At 39.7% G+C, this 15,964-nt stretch overlaps 1 protein-coding gene across 1 annotated transcript in view; it reads right to left on the bottom strand.

Moving 5' to 3' along the window:
- Positions 1–15,964, bottom strand: part of ARHGEF28 (Rho guanine nucleotide exchange factor 28) — a 276,974-nt gene that overhangs the window by 161,498 nt on the left and 99,512 nt on the right. Inside the window, exon 3 of the mRNA XM_031446715.2 lies at positions 1,689–1,836. Coding sequence (XP_031302575.2) covers positions 1,689–1,836 — 148 coding nt within the window. The remainder of the gene's footprint in view (positions 1–1,688; positions 1,837–15,964) is intronic.

Below are 15,964 nucleotides of genomic sequence, written 5' to 3'. Positions count from 1 at the left end.
CCACCACTGGCCCCCAGACAAACAGCTAATAGGTACAAATCGCCCTTATTCTGCCTTATTCTCCAAAGCCTTTCTCCAAAGGCTATGCTGCAAGGCTTCAAGGAACAAGAGCATCCCACGTTTGCTAGGCAAGAGCTACTGCCACTTTCACATCGTCGCCTCTTTAAAGCAGTCTAACGGTACAGACGCAGAATGCAGCCCCCACCCGCAGACTAGACACGTCCAGTATCTCCTCAGAAATCTGTTGTACGTACTCTGGAAAGGTTGCCGTGGCAAAGTTGTAACCAGGGGAAATTTATGATCCAGAAATAGGGACTGTTCCTTGTCTACAGGGAAGTTGTTAAAATCAAAGAACCCTCTCTTCTAAGCAAACTACAGTATAATCAAAAAGATTTTCTTTGACACATGAGGAGTGGGAAGGAAGTATTCCCCTACATGCAAGTAAAGAAAAAGACAAAACAGATGTTTTGATGTTAGGAGTGGCACTTTAGTTAGTATTTTTATTCTTTCTCTATAAGAAGCTTGATAAAAGAGAGAAAACCAAGAAGCAGCCAAGGTAAATGCAACAAAAACTATCAACATAAACACCAAAGCACAAGGCCAGGGCCAAGGAGACTGGCAGCCGGTATAACTCCATGCCATTAACATGGTTTGACTTTGTTTTTCTTACAAGAATGGGAGTTACTGGGTCTGAGAGAGAACTGCTTAAAATCGTCCAAAGTCCCAGAAATTGCACAATAGACTGATTCAGTGTCCAAACCCAGGTAGGTCTGAAAGGTCTTTGTTATCGTTACAGTTCTCACTATGTCTGTGTTTGCAGGTTTACTGTCTTCCTTCTCCCCTGCATTCAACAGATATACTACAGATGCACTTCGAAACATTTTTCTTTTAAAAATGAGGCCAGTCTTACCTATTTAAAAAATTCCCTGTATATTTTAAGAGGTCTTGAAAGACCCACAAGTTAAAGAAAACTGACCAATCAACAAACAAGAACAAAAACCCTCCTTTCCTGCAGGTTATGACATCTTGATTATACCTTTAGGCTAGAGTTCGATGTCTCAGATGTACAGCCCACATGCCAACGAAAATACAAAACAACTGTATCCGAGAAGGGCTCATGGTAACATATTAATTTGTCATCTGTCCCTGTGGTACTTGAAGATATCAGGGAGAATTACAGGTTTTGGAATGTGAACATTTTATGGTGGGAAGAGAAAGTTCTGAAGCCTGAGATCCAGTAAGAAAGCATCTGGATGAACAGGGTGCCAAGGAAGGAACTCCAGCCACCAAAGGGAGCAAAGCAGAGAGAGGTTGCTAGACTGACCCCTGGAGAATGAGGAAGAGAGAATGAACTGTCAGATATCTCAGATCTGCCTCAACCATCCCAGGCAACAGCCCTGGGACCACAGAGGGTGATACTGAGACAGAGCATCTCCTCCACCGGACTGCATCCAAGGCACACCCAACTTGGAGAGTTAGGTCTATGTTGAGGCTGCTCAGGGGGCTGCAGACACACCTGGAAGAGCCTCAGACGTGGGATAATCCAGTGTGAGTGCCCTTCCTTACACACATACACACACGCACGCTCTCGCACACACATACACACTCACTCATACCCCTCCCACCTTGGAGCACTGTGAAGATGCCAAAAGACATTTCCCAATTGCTCAATCAAGAGGACACCTCACCTGGAACACTGGATTGCAGAACATTATCCTCTGTGCGCTCTGCAATCACGACGTGTCTCTGACGAGATCCGTTATAAATAAAGTAAAACTCGGCATCTTTAGGAAGATAAACGTTTTTGCCAAACTTCGCATAGACCGTCATCTGCCCCTGGAAAAAAATGAGTAAGTCAGGGCATTGTCATACTTCCTTGTCCTGGCCCTAAGAAACCACAATAAAAAGGGCCCCAGTCCAAAACTGGGCCCTTTGTTATGCTCACGTCACGTGGGTGAGCTCAAATACCAGGAACCCTCCTCCCAGCAACAATGTTTTGAACAACAGGGAGATGATTTCTGATATATTTAAGTATGGGTATCAGAGCTGGTTTGTTCTGTTTTTAAACTTGAAGAAGCTCAGCGCATACGGAAGAATTTTATTTACTAGATGTGTAAATATGATACTTTGTTGTCTTTTACCTTGTTTGAATTCCTACCTGATGGACATCATTGCCTATATTTATTTTTTCCTGTACCTGAGACACCACTATAGTATAAAACTTCAAAATAATTATTCTTAGCTATGGCCTGACTCTGTACTGGATCACAGGGGGTTGTAAGAATTTGAAATATTCACAAACATTGCCAAACAAATAGCACCACGCGATCCAACACTTGCTGTGCCTTTCCCGCTGCTGTTTGTCTTCTCTGAGAGATGTCCAAGTCCTCTGTCTCATTCAGCCTGACCTCAGGCTTTCTCTTGAAAGCTTCTGGTTGGCACAAAGCCCAGCTAAGTATCCTGGTCCCAAGGAGAGGAGCTGCCACCCTGGGTCACTGGGGCACACTCTGAGGAAGGAAGGAAGGAAGGAAGGAAGGAAGGAAGGAAGGAAGGAAAGAAGGCAGGCAGGCAGGCAGGCAGGCAGGTCGAGGGAGTGGGCAGCAGGCCAGTGCTCCCCGGGATGTTACCATCCAGAGGCGGTGTGTTGGGGCTCCTTCAGCAATGCTGCCACCAAGGTGGCCACAGTGGATGAGCCGGCCAGGTGGTCTTGGGACCCGGAGGACTCCAAGGATTCGGGACACTCCCTCCCCTCAAACACAAAAAGGCAATAGAACAGGGGCCTCCGGGGAGCAGGTGCATTCCACCCAGCCTGTGGGAGTGGCAGGGAAATGGAAACCAGGAGGTGGAAAGGGTCACCCACTTTGGAGGGCCTCCAGAGCTCAGCCCACTGTGGAAAAGCAGCTGGGCTTTTATGTGCTTGCCCTACAGAAACACACCCACTCTTCGAGAGCTCCTCACCCTGCGACAGGGGGAAAAAGTGAACACAGAGGAGTCTCCACAGTCTCCCTGACATCTGCTGGCCTTTGCTGGGTGTTAGTGTAAAATACCAAGAGTTAGGCCAGCCAGGACCAGAAACAAGATCAGTGCGGACCTCCTCTTTCCCGTAATCACATGGTTATTTCATCTAAAATTCTAGAAATGAAAAGGCTATGTTTTCCTAGTTTTCTAGATGGTTTGCAATCATCACACACATGAAACATCATCTTGAACCATGAACAGGTATAAATACAAAGTGTGGAGCTCTGAAAAAAAACCACTAGCTCACAATTTTGAATTAGACTTTCTCTGTGTGTGAGCAGGTGTGTGAGCACACATGCACACACACCACACGCACACAATCAATAGAAAGTAACATGCCAGGAAAAATCCACTATGCAATAGCTTCAAAAAAAAAAGTTCAGAAAGAGGATCTGAAAAGCAAAAAAACAACAAATGTCTGAAATGACACAGAAGAAACTTAGACGAAATTCCATTTCCTAAAAAAGGAAGACAAGCTTGCTTTAGTCACATTCCTGGTTTCTAAAGAGACTATTGATTATCCATAGACAGAACCTGGACTGACCTGTTGGTGATACTTTTTTTAATGTTAGAAAATAAATTATATAAGCAGACCAAATTTTTTCACAGATCACAAGGATATCTAATCCGTATCTATTCAAAACAACGATCATATTACTATTTTATTTGGTAGGTGAACTAGGACAATGACTAATGAAAGAGTTTAATTGCAACCCTTTCCAATGCAACACAACCCCAAACAGTACAGTTTCACAATTCAGTTATGCCTCCCTTTCAAGATCACACTGTGCTGTACATTGGTCAAAAGATAAACATTCATGTCAGAAATGGCATGTCCATTAAAGAGAGGTGCCCAGCAGTCCTAGCACTAAGAGTAATATTCAGCACTAAGAGGAGTCGCTCACTTGCTAATCACGGAGATCAGGAAGCTGCGGCGAAGAGTGTCACAGGAGAAGGAGGGAGGGGTGTTACAGAAACCAACAGAGAGACCCAATGAGATGGAAAGGGACTGGGAGGCGTGGAGGGGGATGTGGCAGGAGAGGAAGACTGGGAAAGAAAATACGCATGGAAAAGAACATGAACATTTTCATTAAGAAAAGTCAGACAAAGCTCGAAGGAGATTTAGATAAAGCTACAAAGAAGGCCAGCGGGAGGAACGGGCTTCTGAAAATGTGCTGAGGGACACGTACAGCATAAATAGCAAGACAGCCGCCGGTGATAATTTTTGACTAAGATTGAGGACTTTCTAATCACTGTGGCCACTCAAAATCTACTTTTCTTAAAAGGCCACTAATTTTATTGATGGCAAAGATAAATTCCAATTTACAGAATTCCAGTGTGCCTCCGTCCCTTCCCCATCTGGAGTCAACTGCATACTTTGTTTTAGGCCACTGAAAACTATAAACTTTTGTAAAGTGAATGTTGGCATCAATATTGAAATCACTCTTCTTCTACGCAAAACAAAAAACAAGAGATGTGCTACCACCTTTCTATCAATTCACCGTATCCCAAGTTAAAAAACCACTCGGCTATTTTACTGAAACTTCTGGAAACGATAAGAGGTATAATATTATCTTCCCAAATTATCTTCCCAAATTAATCTATAGATTTAATATACTCTAATCGAAATCCAAACCAAATTTGTCAAATGAAACTCAACAAGCATATTCTAAAGTTCATCTGGAAGAGTCAACTCACAAGACTAGAAACAAAAGTTTTGAGAAAGAGAATAATGTTTTGAGCTGTGGGGGGAGGGATCACAACTTGCCCCTGTCAGGGAAATTAAGTAATAATAAAGGCGGCATTTCAAATCAGTGGGGAAAGAATGAACTACTCAATAAATCATTCTGAAATAGCAGCTGTCCACTAAGGGCAAAAAAAATTCTTCACACCAAATACTTAAATTCCCAATTAATTCAATATTGAACATAATCCATAAGTGCATAAAATTAGAAAATTGTCTTGAACTTTTCATTATTGAACAAAAGACAACAATTAAAGATACCTAAATTTCATATATTCTGACACCACCCTAATTTATCAAACTTTTTTTTTCCATTTCCTTCTAGTTTTTGTTCAATGCACAGCTAATTATTACATAACCATACTCATGGCATAGCCACATGTACAGTTGTGTTCTTCTCTCTTCTATCAAAAGCATTTTTCAGGCTTCCGGGAGAAGATGGCGGAGTACGCTCGCAGGTCACCCTCTCCCACAAATACACCAAGACCCACATCTACAGACCCACTCAGCCAACCAGAGCACCTGTGGAACTCCGACAGAACATCGCCCTCTTCAAAAGATAAAGACGCCAAAAATCTGGTAGGAGAAAAGGAAAAAAGAAAGAACAAAAGGCAAAGCAGCGCGGGACGGGTCCCGCGGGGAGGGAGCGGCAAAGGAGGACTGGCGCTCGCTCGCTGGGTCTCCCCTCTCCAACTGAGAGGCCAGCGGGATGGAGGGGGAGCCTCCGAGGCTCGGATCTGTACAGAGCAGCCCCTGACTAACAGAACTAAGTTAAACGGGCACAGAGCGTCCCCCCGACACCCAGCCTGAGACGCGGGCCGGCAGCGGCGGGCAGGGCCAGGCTGCACAAGCCGGGCGGAGGACGGGGGCGGCTGCACGGAGGCAGCCCCGGGGGAACGCAAAGGGCTGCGCACCGTGGCTGTGGGTGCACAGGGCAGAACAACCTGGGCCCTCCATAAAACAGCAAGGTTGATGTGCTCTCGGGGGAAGGGTGCACACCCCCATCTCTGAAAACCCCCGGAAAGTTTTCGGGGGAAGAGAGGCGGGGCTCAGGCACAGCCGCCACATCCTCGGTGCTGAGCACCCAGGCGGGGGCGGAAGCGAAACCTGCATCCGCACTGAAGGGCTTAGCAGCCTCAAAGGCCAGACTGAGACTGGCCTGCAGCCCGGGGCAGATAGGATCCTTCCATCCTGGTCCCTCGGAGAACTTGCTCCACAAAGACAAACAAGGAGCTGGGTTTTGGCTCGGAGCAGGGACAGGGCTGTCCCTCGGTCTTCCCTGAGCCCACCCGGGCGGAGCGCCGACCAGGGCGGAGCGCGCAGCCGCACAGAGAGCGGAGCTACCGGCGGCGCAGGTAGAGGGAGAGCGCCCCCCCCCCCCCCCCCCCCGCCTTTCGGGCAGGAACACAGCCCCTGACCGAGGTGCTGGGAGGGGGCACGACCCGCCCTCCTACCTGGCCTGTCTGCAACATCTGACTGCGGCATCCGGAGGGGCAGCGACCCGCCCGCCCACAGCAGAGAGCTGCACCTGACCCAGTGTTAGGAGGAGGCGCGATCAGCTTGCCCACAGGTGCTGGGAGCAGCACAGAAGAGGGCGCCGACGGAGGGCCTCTGAAAACAGCAAGCTGAGCTTCCAAAACAGGATGAAGACAGAAAGACTTCACATTAAAAGCACACAGACTCTAGGAGAACACCAACAAACACCCCCCCCCTTTTTTTTTTTTAAATCTGTTTTTACCTGTTCTATTTTCTATTACTCTCTAAATCTTTACTTCTTAATTCATTTCTATTTCTCTTGGGTTTTGATGTCCTGCTATTGATTAGACACAGGTTTCAAATACATCTATTCATCTCCCCCACCCCTTTTTTGTAAAGGTTTTAAAAGGACGTCTCAACCCGATTAATACTCTGCTTCAACTCACTCTTCTATTATTCATTATACACTGTTTTCAAACTCTCTTTCTCCCTTCTTTTAAAATTCTTTCTCTCTCTCTCTTATTTTTTTTTTCTTTTTTTCCTAAGTTCTATTCCTAAATAGGCATCAGATAGATAAAATCCTTAAGGACCAAAATAAACAACTGATACTCCATAAACCACAGTGCCAAAGAGGTATGAGCAAGATGAAGAAGCAGAAAAACCTTTCCCTATTAAAAGAACAAGAGAAATCCCCTGAAAGAAAGATCAACGAAATAGATATCGATAGCCTACTAGATCAAGATTTCAAAAAAGGAGTGATCGAATTGCTGAAGGAATTAAAAGAGATAGTGTTTAGAGATATAAAATATGTCAAAAATGAAATTGAAGCTATAAAGAAGAGCCAAGTAGAATGGGTAAACTCATTGACAGAGATGAGGAATGATCTAATAGCTGTGCAAAGCCGACTAGATAATGCAGAGGAACGAATTAGTGATCTAGAAGACAGGGCAACAGAAAGCACCCATTCAGAAGAACTACAAGATAAGCAAATAAAAAATAATGAAAATAGCATAAGGGACCTATGGGATAATATAAAGCGTCCCCATCTTCTCATAATAGGGGTCCCAGAAGGAGAAGAAAGTTCAAAGGGGACTGAAAAGGTTTTTGAAGAAATCATGACTGAAAACTTCCCAAACTTAAAGAAGGAATCAGATATCAGTACAGGAAGCTCAGAGGGTCCCAAACAGGAAGAACCCAAATAGACCCACACCAAGACATATTATAATCAAGATGGCCAGAGTCAAGGATAAAGAAATGATTCTAAAGGCAGCAAGAGAAAAGCAAAGAGTAAGTTACAAGGGAACCCCCATAAGGCTCTCAGCTGATTTCTCTACACAAACACTACAGGCCAGAAGAGAGTGGCAAGATATATTCAAAGCCCTGAATGAAAAAAAAGATGCAGCCTAGGATCCTTTATCCAGCAAGGCTATCCCTGAGGATAGAAGGAGAAATAAAGAGTTTCACAGACAAAAAAAAGCTGCAGGAGTTTAGCAACACTAAACCCATGCTAAAAGAAATATTGAAAGGGCTATTCTAAATAGAAAAGCAGCAGGATGCTACAGAAATGAGAAACACACAACTGGAAAGGTGATAACTCATGAATTACAAATAAAGTAAACATGAAATTATAAAAGAAGACATACAAATCACTGAGAGTGGGAGAGGGAGGCAGGGAAATATACAATATTTTTTCTTTCTTTTTTAATTTTTTTTAACAGTAGGATGGGTTTGAGATCATGTTACTATCAGTTTAATAAAAACAGTTATAGGAATGGGTTGATAGATTTACAAAAAAGGGTAACCACAAGCCAAAAATTTACAAAGGAGTCACAAAAATTAAATAAAATCCATGATAATACAAAGGAAAATTACCAAACCACAAAAGGAAGAAGAAAGGAACAAAGAGGATATACCAATTCAACTGCAAAGATAAGTTCAAAATGGCAATAAACACACATCTATCATTAATTACTGTAAATGTTAATGGACTAAATGCTCCAGTCAAAAGACACAGAGTGGCAGACTGGATAATAAAGCAAGAACCTTCAATATGCTGCATACAAGAGACCCACTTTAGGGAGAAGGACACATATAGATTGAGAGTGAAAGGATGGAACAGGATATTCCATGCAAATGGAAAAGCCAAAAAAGCAGGTGTTGCAGTACTGATCTCAGACAAAATAGACTTTAAAACAAAGGCCATAAAGAAAGATAAAGAAGGACATTTTATAATGATTAAAGGAGTGATACATGATGAGGATATTACACTCGTTAATATATATGTACCCAATATAGGAGCACCTAAGTACATACAAGAATTACTAACAGAGATAAAGGGGGATATTGATGGGACTACAATCATAGTTGGAGATTTTAACACTGCATTAACATCACTAGACAGATCTACCAGACAGAAAATAAACAAGGCAACAGAGAAATTAAATACTACAATAGAAAAACTAGATTTGGTGGATATTTTCAGAGCATTACACCCCCAAAAAATAGGATATACATTCTTTTCAAGTGCACATGGAACATTTTCCAGGATCAATCATGTACTTGGGCACAAAAGAAACCTCAACAATTTTAAGAAGATAGAAATTATCTCAAGCATCTTTACTGACCACAATGCCATGAAACTGGAAATCAACAACAGAGAAACAAAGGAGAAAAAAAGGAAAGCATGGAGATTAAACAATATGTTATTGAAAAAACAATGGACCAATGAGGAAATCAAAGTGAAATTAAAAAATACCTTGAGACAAATGATAATGAAAGCACAACCACTCAAAACCTATGGGACACAGCAAAGGCAGTGCTAAGAGGGAAGTTTATAGCAATACAGGCCTTCCTCAAAAAAGAAGAACAATCTCAAATAAACAATTTAACCCACCACCTGAATGAATTAGAAAAAGAAGAACAAAAAGCCCCAAAAAGCAGCAGAAGGAAGGAAATAATAAAGATCAGAGGGGAATTAAATACAATAGAGATTAACAAGACCATAGAAAAAATCAACCAAACCAAAAGCTGGTTTTTTGAAAAAGTAAATAAAATTGACAAACCTCTGGCCAAACTCACAAAGAAGAAAAAAGAGAGAGCACAAATTAGCAAAATAAGAAAGGAAAATGGAGAAATTACAACAAACAAAATAGAAATACAGAATATCATACGAGAATATTATGAAAAACTATATGGAACCAAACTGGATAACCTAGAGGAGATGGACAAGTTTCTGGAAACATACTGTCCACCAAAACTGAATCAAGAAGAATCTGAACACTTGAACAATCCGATCACTAGAAAGGAAATAGAAATAGCAATTAAAAACCTCCCTACAAATAAAAGTCCAGGACCGGACGGCTTCACCGGGGAATTCTACCAAACATACAAAGAAGAACTCATACCAGTCCTTCTCAAACTCTTCCAGATGATTGAAAAGGAGGGATTACTCCCAAACTCATTCTATGAAGCCACCATCACCCTGATACCAAAACCAGGCAAAGACACTACAAAAAAAGAGAATTATAGGCCAATATCACTGATGAACATAGACGCCAAAATCCTCACCAAAATTTTAGCAAATAAAATCCAACAACACATAAAAAAGATTATACATCATGACCAAGTGGGGTTCATCCCAGGGACACAAGGCTGGTTCAACATACGCAAATCAATCAGTGTAATACATCACATCAACAAGAGAAAGGACAAAAACCACATGATCATCTCAATCGATGCAGAAAAAGCATTTGATAAAATTCAACACCCATTTATGATAAAAACTCTCGCCAAAGTGGGTATAGAGGGAATATATCTCAACATAATAAAAGCTATATATGACAAACCTACAGCCAGCATAGTACTCAACGGGGAAAAACTCAAAAGCTTCCCACTAAAATCTGGGACAAGACAAGGATGCCCACTATCACCACTCCTATTCAACATAGTCCTGGAAGTCCTAGCCACAGCAGTCAGGCAAGAGAAAGAAATAAAAGGGATCCACATTGGAAAAGAAGAGGTAAAAGTGTCATTATATGCTGATGACATGTTACTATATATAGAAAACCCTAAAAGGTCCACACAAAAGCTACTAGAGCTGATTGAAGAATTCAGCAAGGTAGCAGGTTACAAAATAAACGTTCAAAAATCAGTTGCATTTCTTTACACTAATGATAAATCAACAGAAGAAGAAAGTAAAGAAACAATCCCCTTTAAAATAGCACCCAAAGTAATAAAATATCTGGGAATAAATCTAACCAAGGAGGTGAAAGAATTATACACAGAAAACTATAAACCATTGATGAAGGAAATTAAAGAAGACTTTAAAAAATGGAAAGATATTCCATGCTCTTGGATTGGAAGAATCAATATTGTTAAAATGGTCACACTGCCCAAGGCAATCTACAGATTTAATGCAATCCCTATCCAATTACCCAGGACATATTTCACAGAACTAGAAAAAATCATAATAAAATTCATATGGAATCATCAAAGACCTAGAATTGCCAAAGCATTACTGAAGAGAAAGAAAGAGGCTGGAGGAATAACTCTCCCAGACTTCAGACAATACTATAGAGCTACAGTCATCAAGACAGCATGGTATTGGTACCAAAACAGACATATAGACCAATGGAACAGAATAGAGAGCCCAGAAATGAACCCACAAACTTTTGGTCAACTCATCTTTGACAAAGGAGGCAAGAATATACATTGGAATAAAGACAGTCTCTTCAGCAAATGGTGTTGGGAAGACTGGACAGCAGCATGTAAAACAATGAAGCTAGAACACTCCCTTACACCATATACAAAAATCAACTCAAAATGGATTAAAGACTTAAACATAAGACAAGATACAATAAACCTCCTAGAGGAAAACATAGGCAAAACATTATCTGACATACATTTCAAAAATTTTCTCCTAGAAGAAATAAAAGCAAGAATAAACAAATGGGACCTAATGAAACTTACAAGCTTCTGCACAGCAAAGGAAACCAGAAATAAAACAAGAAGAAAACCTACGGAATGGGAGAAAATTTTTGCAAGTGAAACCGACAAAGGCTTGATCTCCAGAATATGTAAGCAGCTCATACGACTCAATAAGAAAAAAATAAACAACCCAATCCAAAAATGGGCAGAAGACCTAAACAAGCAATTCTCCAAGGAAGACATACAAATGATCAAAAAGCACATGAAAAAATGCTCAATATCACTAATTATCAGAGAAATGCAAATCAAAACTACAATGAGGTATCACCTCACACCAGTCAGAATGGCCATCATTCAAAAATCCACAAATGACAAATGCTGGAGAGGCTATGGAGAAAGGGGAACCCTCCTACACTGCTGGTGGGGATGCAGTTTGGTGCAGCCACTGTGGAAAACAGTGTGGAGATTCCTCAAAAGACTAGGAATAGACTTACCATATGACCCAGGAATCCCACTCCTGGGCTTGTATCCAGAAGGAAATCTACTTCAGGATGACACCTGCACCCCAATGTTCATAGCAGCACTATTTACAATAGCCAAAACATGGAAACAGCCTAAATGTCCATCAACAGGTGACTGGATAAAGAAGAGGTGGTATATTTATACAATGGAATACTACTCAGCCATAAAAACCGACAACATAATGCCATTTGCAGCAACATGGATGCTCCTGGAGAATGTCATTCTAAGTGAAGTAAGCCAGAAAGAGAAAGAAAAATACCATATGAGATCGCTCATATGTGGAATCTAAAAAACAAAAACAAAAACAAACAAACAAACAAACAAAAACAAAGCGTAAATAAAGGACAGAAATAGACTCACAGACAGAGAATACAGACTTGTGGTTACCAGGGGGGTGGAGGGTGGGAAGGGATAGACTGGGATTTCAAAATTGCAGAATAGACTACACTGTATAGCACAGGGAAATATACACAAAATGTTATGATAACTCAGAGAAAAAAATGTGACAATGAGTGTGTATATGTCCATGAATAACTGAAAAATTGTGCTGAACACTGGAATTTGACACAACATTGTAAAATGATTATAAATCAATAAAAAATGTTAAAAAAAAAAAAAAAAGCATTTTTCCATGCTGTTACAATTTTTGGCACCATTTTCAATTGCATTCCATGAAAGATTTGATGTTCCATAACTTAACTTAATCATTCCTCTACTGTTGTACATGTAGAGCATTTCTAGCTTAACATTGTAAAAAATACAATAAATATTTTCATGTATATTGTTTTTATACTTTAAATTACTTTTTTAGAATAAAATTCAAGAAATGAGGCCAAGAAGGGCACAATTGTCACAATTGTGAGACTGCTTTCCAAAAATGTGTCAACTTGCGTCACTACCTGCGCTGGTTGGTCAAGAGTATCATTTTTATCCCAACTTTGCCAAAACTTTCTTTTTTATTGTTTCCCAAGTTAACATTTAATAAACGTTTCTTCACTGATTAATTCATATTTTTCCATTGCCACTGAAATGTATTGCCTACTTTTATAAAAGCCTATTACTAAATGGTGTCCGCATTGTTAGTTGGCCTGATTAAATTTTGATTTAAGGAACTCTAATCTTCCCTTTCTATTCACATTTAAATTCACCTTTGCCTTCAGGAGGTCAAAATTTTCACTTTCCCAAATGAATCAATTGAGAGCAATATCAAAATGATCCCCTTCCCCTTCTGATGAGTGAATGTGTACCACCTACTACTCATGACCAAATAAAAAGCACTCAAACACTCAGGTAAGACCACTGAAGGCCAGGTAACTCGGACAACAGAAGTAACAAAGTGTACGCAAAGCAGAAAAACGTAACTAAGCATAATCACACTGAGTACTCTCAATATAAGCACAAACAAAAACATCATGCGTATTAAACCAACATTTTCTTTTTACTATCAAGCATCCCCCTAGAGAAATTCTATTTGTAAAACTCATCAATAATTCTCAAAGACCAAGCCTTCTGCTGAAATGCTGTGACACCTATGGATTTCTTCTCAAAGAACCAAAAAGGTACTCAATGTTTTTGCCACCTTCATTCGACTCTCTTAACTCCTCTTCCAATGGCATTTAAGATGGAAATGGACATCGACATTGATAAGCACATTCTAAATATTTTTTCATTACTCTATAATGGTCTCAAATTCAATGTCTCTAACACCCTGAATAGCTTGGTGGCTGTATTATCCTGGTCCTGGGTATTCTTGTAGTAAGTTCTTCCACCCTCTATAGATAGTGTATATAACCGTGTATATATATATACACAAACAATATAACTGTAAATATTTTGTTAATAACAATGTCATTTTCTGGACAACAGCCTTTTAACTATGTTGTTTCTAAAATACCTGGCATTATTGGGCAGTGAACAAATAGTATTGTTTCAAGTGATGACAATGAGAACAAAGTGTGGATCTTTTTATGGTGAGTCCATATGGGGTTATGGGTGGCCTGAGAACTTCTTAAAGTTGTTAGCAAAATTGTTTATGTGCATGTGTGCCCAATTTTCTAAGGAAAGGTTTACAGTTTCATCATATTCTCAAAGGCATCTAAAGATTCAAAAAACGTTATGAACACTAGCTTTTATTGTAACAAACAAAAATGAGAATTTATTAAGTGCTTTTTATTGATAATTGTCACCTTTTCATGTGACAGTAAGACTGTTCTGCCCTTTAAGATATTCTAGTATTCTACACAGCCTTTACATGGGATGATTTTTGACAGAAGCACAATGAAGGTTTCTTTATATTGAAGTATGGTATATCTACAATGTTGTGTTACTTTCTGGTGTCCAACATAATTATTCAGTTATACATATATATTCTTTTCCACATTCTCTTTCATTATTAGGTTATTATAAGACATTGCACATAGTTCCCTGTGCTGTACAGTAGGACCTTGTTGTTTATTGAAGGTAAATGTTAATTGACATGTTAAATATTATAATGAACGTTTTCTAATACATGCCACTAAAACCATTATCATACTATAAATATAATGCTCTAAGTGAACTATCAAATTTAATTCTTGGTTTTAAGTATTTGAAACTTGTCCTCTTTACAGTAACAACAGAAAAACCCAGTAATTCTACCCAGAGATTTCTCTGCAAAGCACAGTGTTGCTGAATGTTTTAAGATCCTTGAAAAATAAATTTTAAAAAGATGTATTGTCCCACGTTATAGGTCAGTGAATAAAAGTACAGGTACTAACTAGTACTAGCACTGACAGGATCCCAGAGCCAGATTAACAGCATTGGGTTTCTTGATTTCTGCCGCCACCCCCACGTTATATTATCTTTACATTCCTCGAGCAAAATTTCAAAGAAAGTGCTGTAGGCACAAAGACTTTTATTTCCAGTTACTGTGTTCAACTGAAGTACTTCTTTAAAACAAAGTTTGAAACTGTAAAAGCTATTTCCTGTATGTTGTATGCACATATTACAGGTAGATAAATGCATATCTACTTACACACATGTATTATCTTTTATGTGAACAGTACTCCATAATTTATAAAGTGTTTCCTTGTGTATTGTCTTATCTTATTCCCACATCTAGGAAATATTATTGTAACTTTTATTTTATAGATGAGAACTCTGATAATATCAGGTCCAGTGTGTGGCAGAGCCACAAATCAAATCTACATCTTCCTGTTCCAGGCCCAGGGCACTCTTCTTCTCAACCTGTTGCTGTACAAACAGCAAGTGCTCAAGTATTAATTGACTTATCTACATCTTTATACTTAACACTGATTTTATGTACTTAATACAAGGATTCTCATCCTGAAATCCACGGGTAGACATGGGGTGGAGAGGGAAGGGGAAGTCAGAGAAATGTTCCTTAATCCCCTGAATATATATGCACAGTTTTAAGCATCCATCTGGGGAGACTGTCTTTTAATCAGAGATTCCTAGGAGGGTACAAGGAGAATATGATTCAAAAAAGTTAAGAACCACTGATTTAAGGCATGTTTAAAGCATCTTTTGTATAATGTAAAATGTCAAGATCATTCAAATTTATTATCCAAACCAAAACTAAGTCAACAAAATTCAGTTCAATATAAATTGGTTAGATCCAGAGGAAAATAGCAGAATGTCAATTTTTTTAAGGAAGGTAAACCAAAATGAACTAAAAGACTCATAAGGACATTTCTTCAGGGACAGCCTTTGAGGGGGGAGGGTGCGGCTCAAGTGGTAGAGCACATGCTTAGTATGCATGAGGTCCTGGGTTCAATCCCCAGTACCTCCTTAAAATGAATAACAACAACTAAATAAATTAACCTAATTACCTCCCCCTCCAAAAAATAAAAGAGAAAATAAAATAAGTATTTTAAAAAAGAAAATCAAAAAAAGAAAAAAAGAAACAGCCTCTGGAGTAGGAATGACCTTCTTTTTAGACAGGATGAAACAGAGCAGTGTAGACCAACATTCCTGCTGATAACAACAAGAAAATAAAGACTGAAAAATTAAAACTAATAGTCTCAAAGGCACCTGAAACCAATGGAAATGAGAATAAAATATAATTAAAACTCCAGAAAGGGCAGAACCACTCAGAGAATTATGGCTAGAATTATGTCTTCTAGCTAGAAGGCAATGGAATAATATCTTGAAACAATGAAAGAAAATAACCAGTGACCTAAAATGCCCTACCTAACAAAAATATTCTTAAAAATGAAGCTGAAATTAAATGTTTAAGACAAATACTGAGGTAACTCACTGCCAGTAGATCAGCACTAA

The sequence above is a fragment of the Camelus dromedarius genome, chromosome 3 (assembly GCF_036321535.1).
Source record: "Camelus dromedarius isolate mCamDro1 chromosome 3, mCamDro1.pat, whole genome shotgun sequence".
In the NCBI taxonomy this organism is placed as follows: Eukaryota; Metazoa; Chordata; class Mammalia; order Artiodactyla; family Camelidae; genus Camelus; species Camelus dromedarius.
Note: the sequence above shows the minus strand (reverse complement) of the source record. Positions and strands in the feature narration are given on the sequence as shown.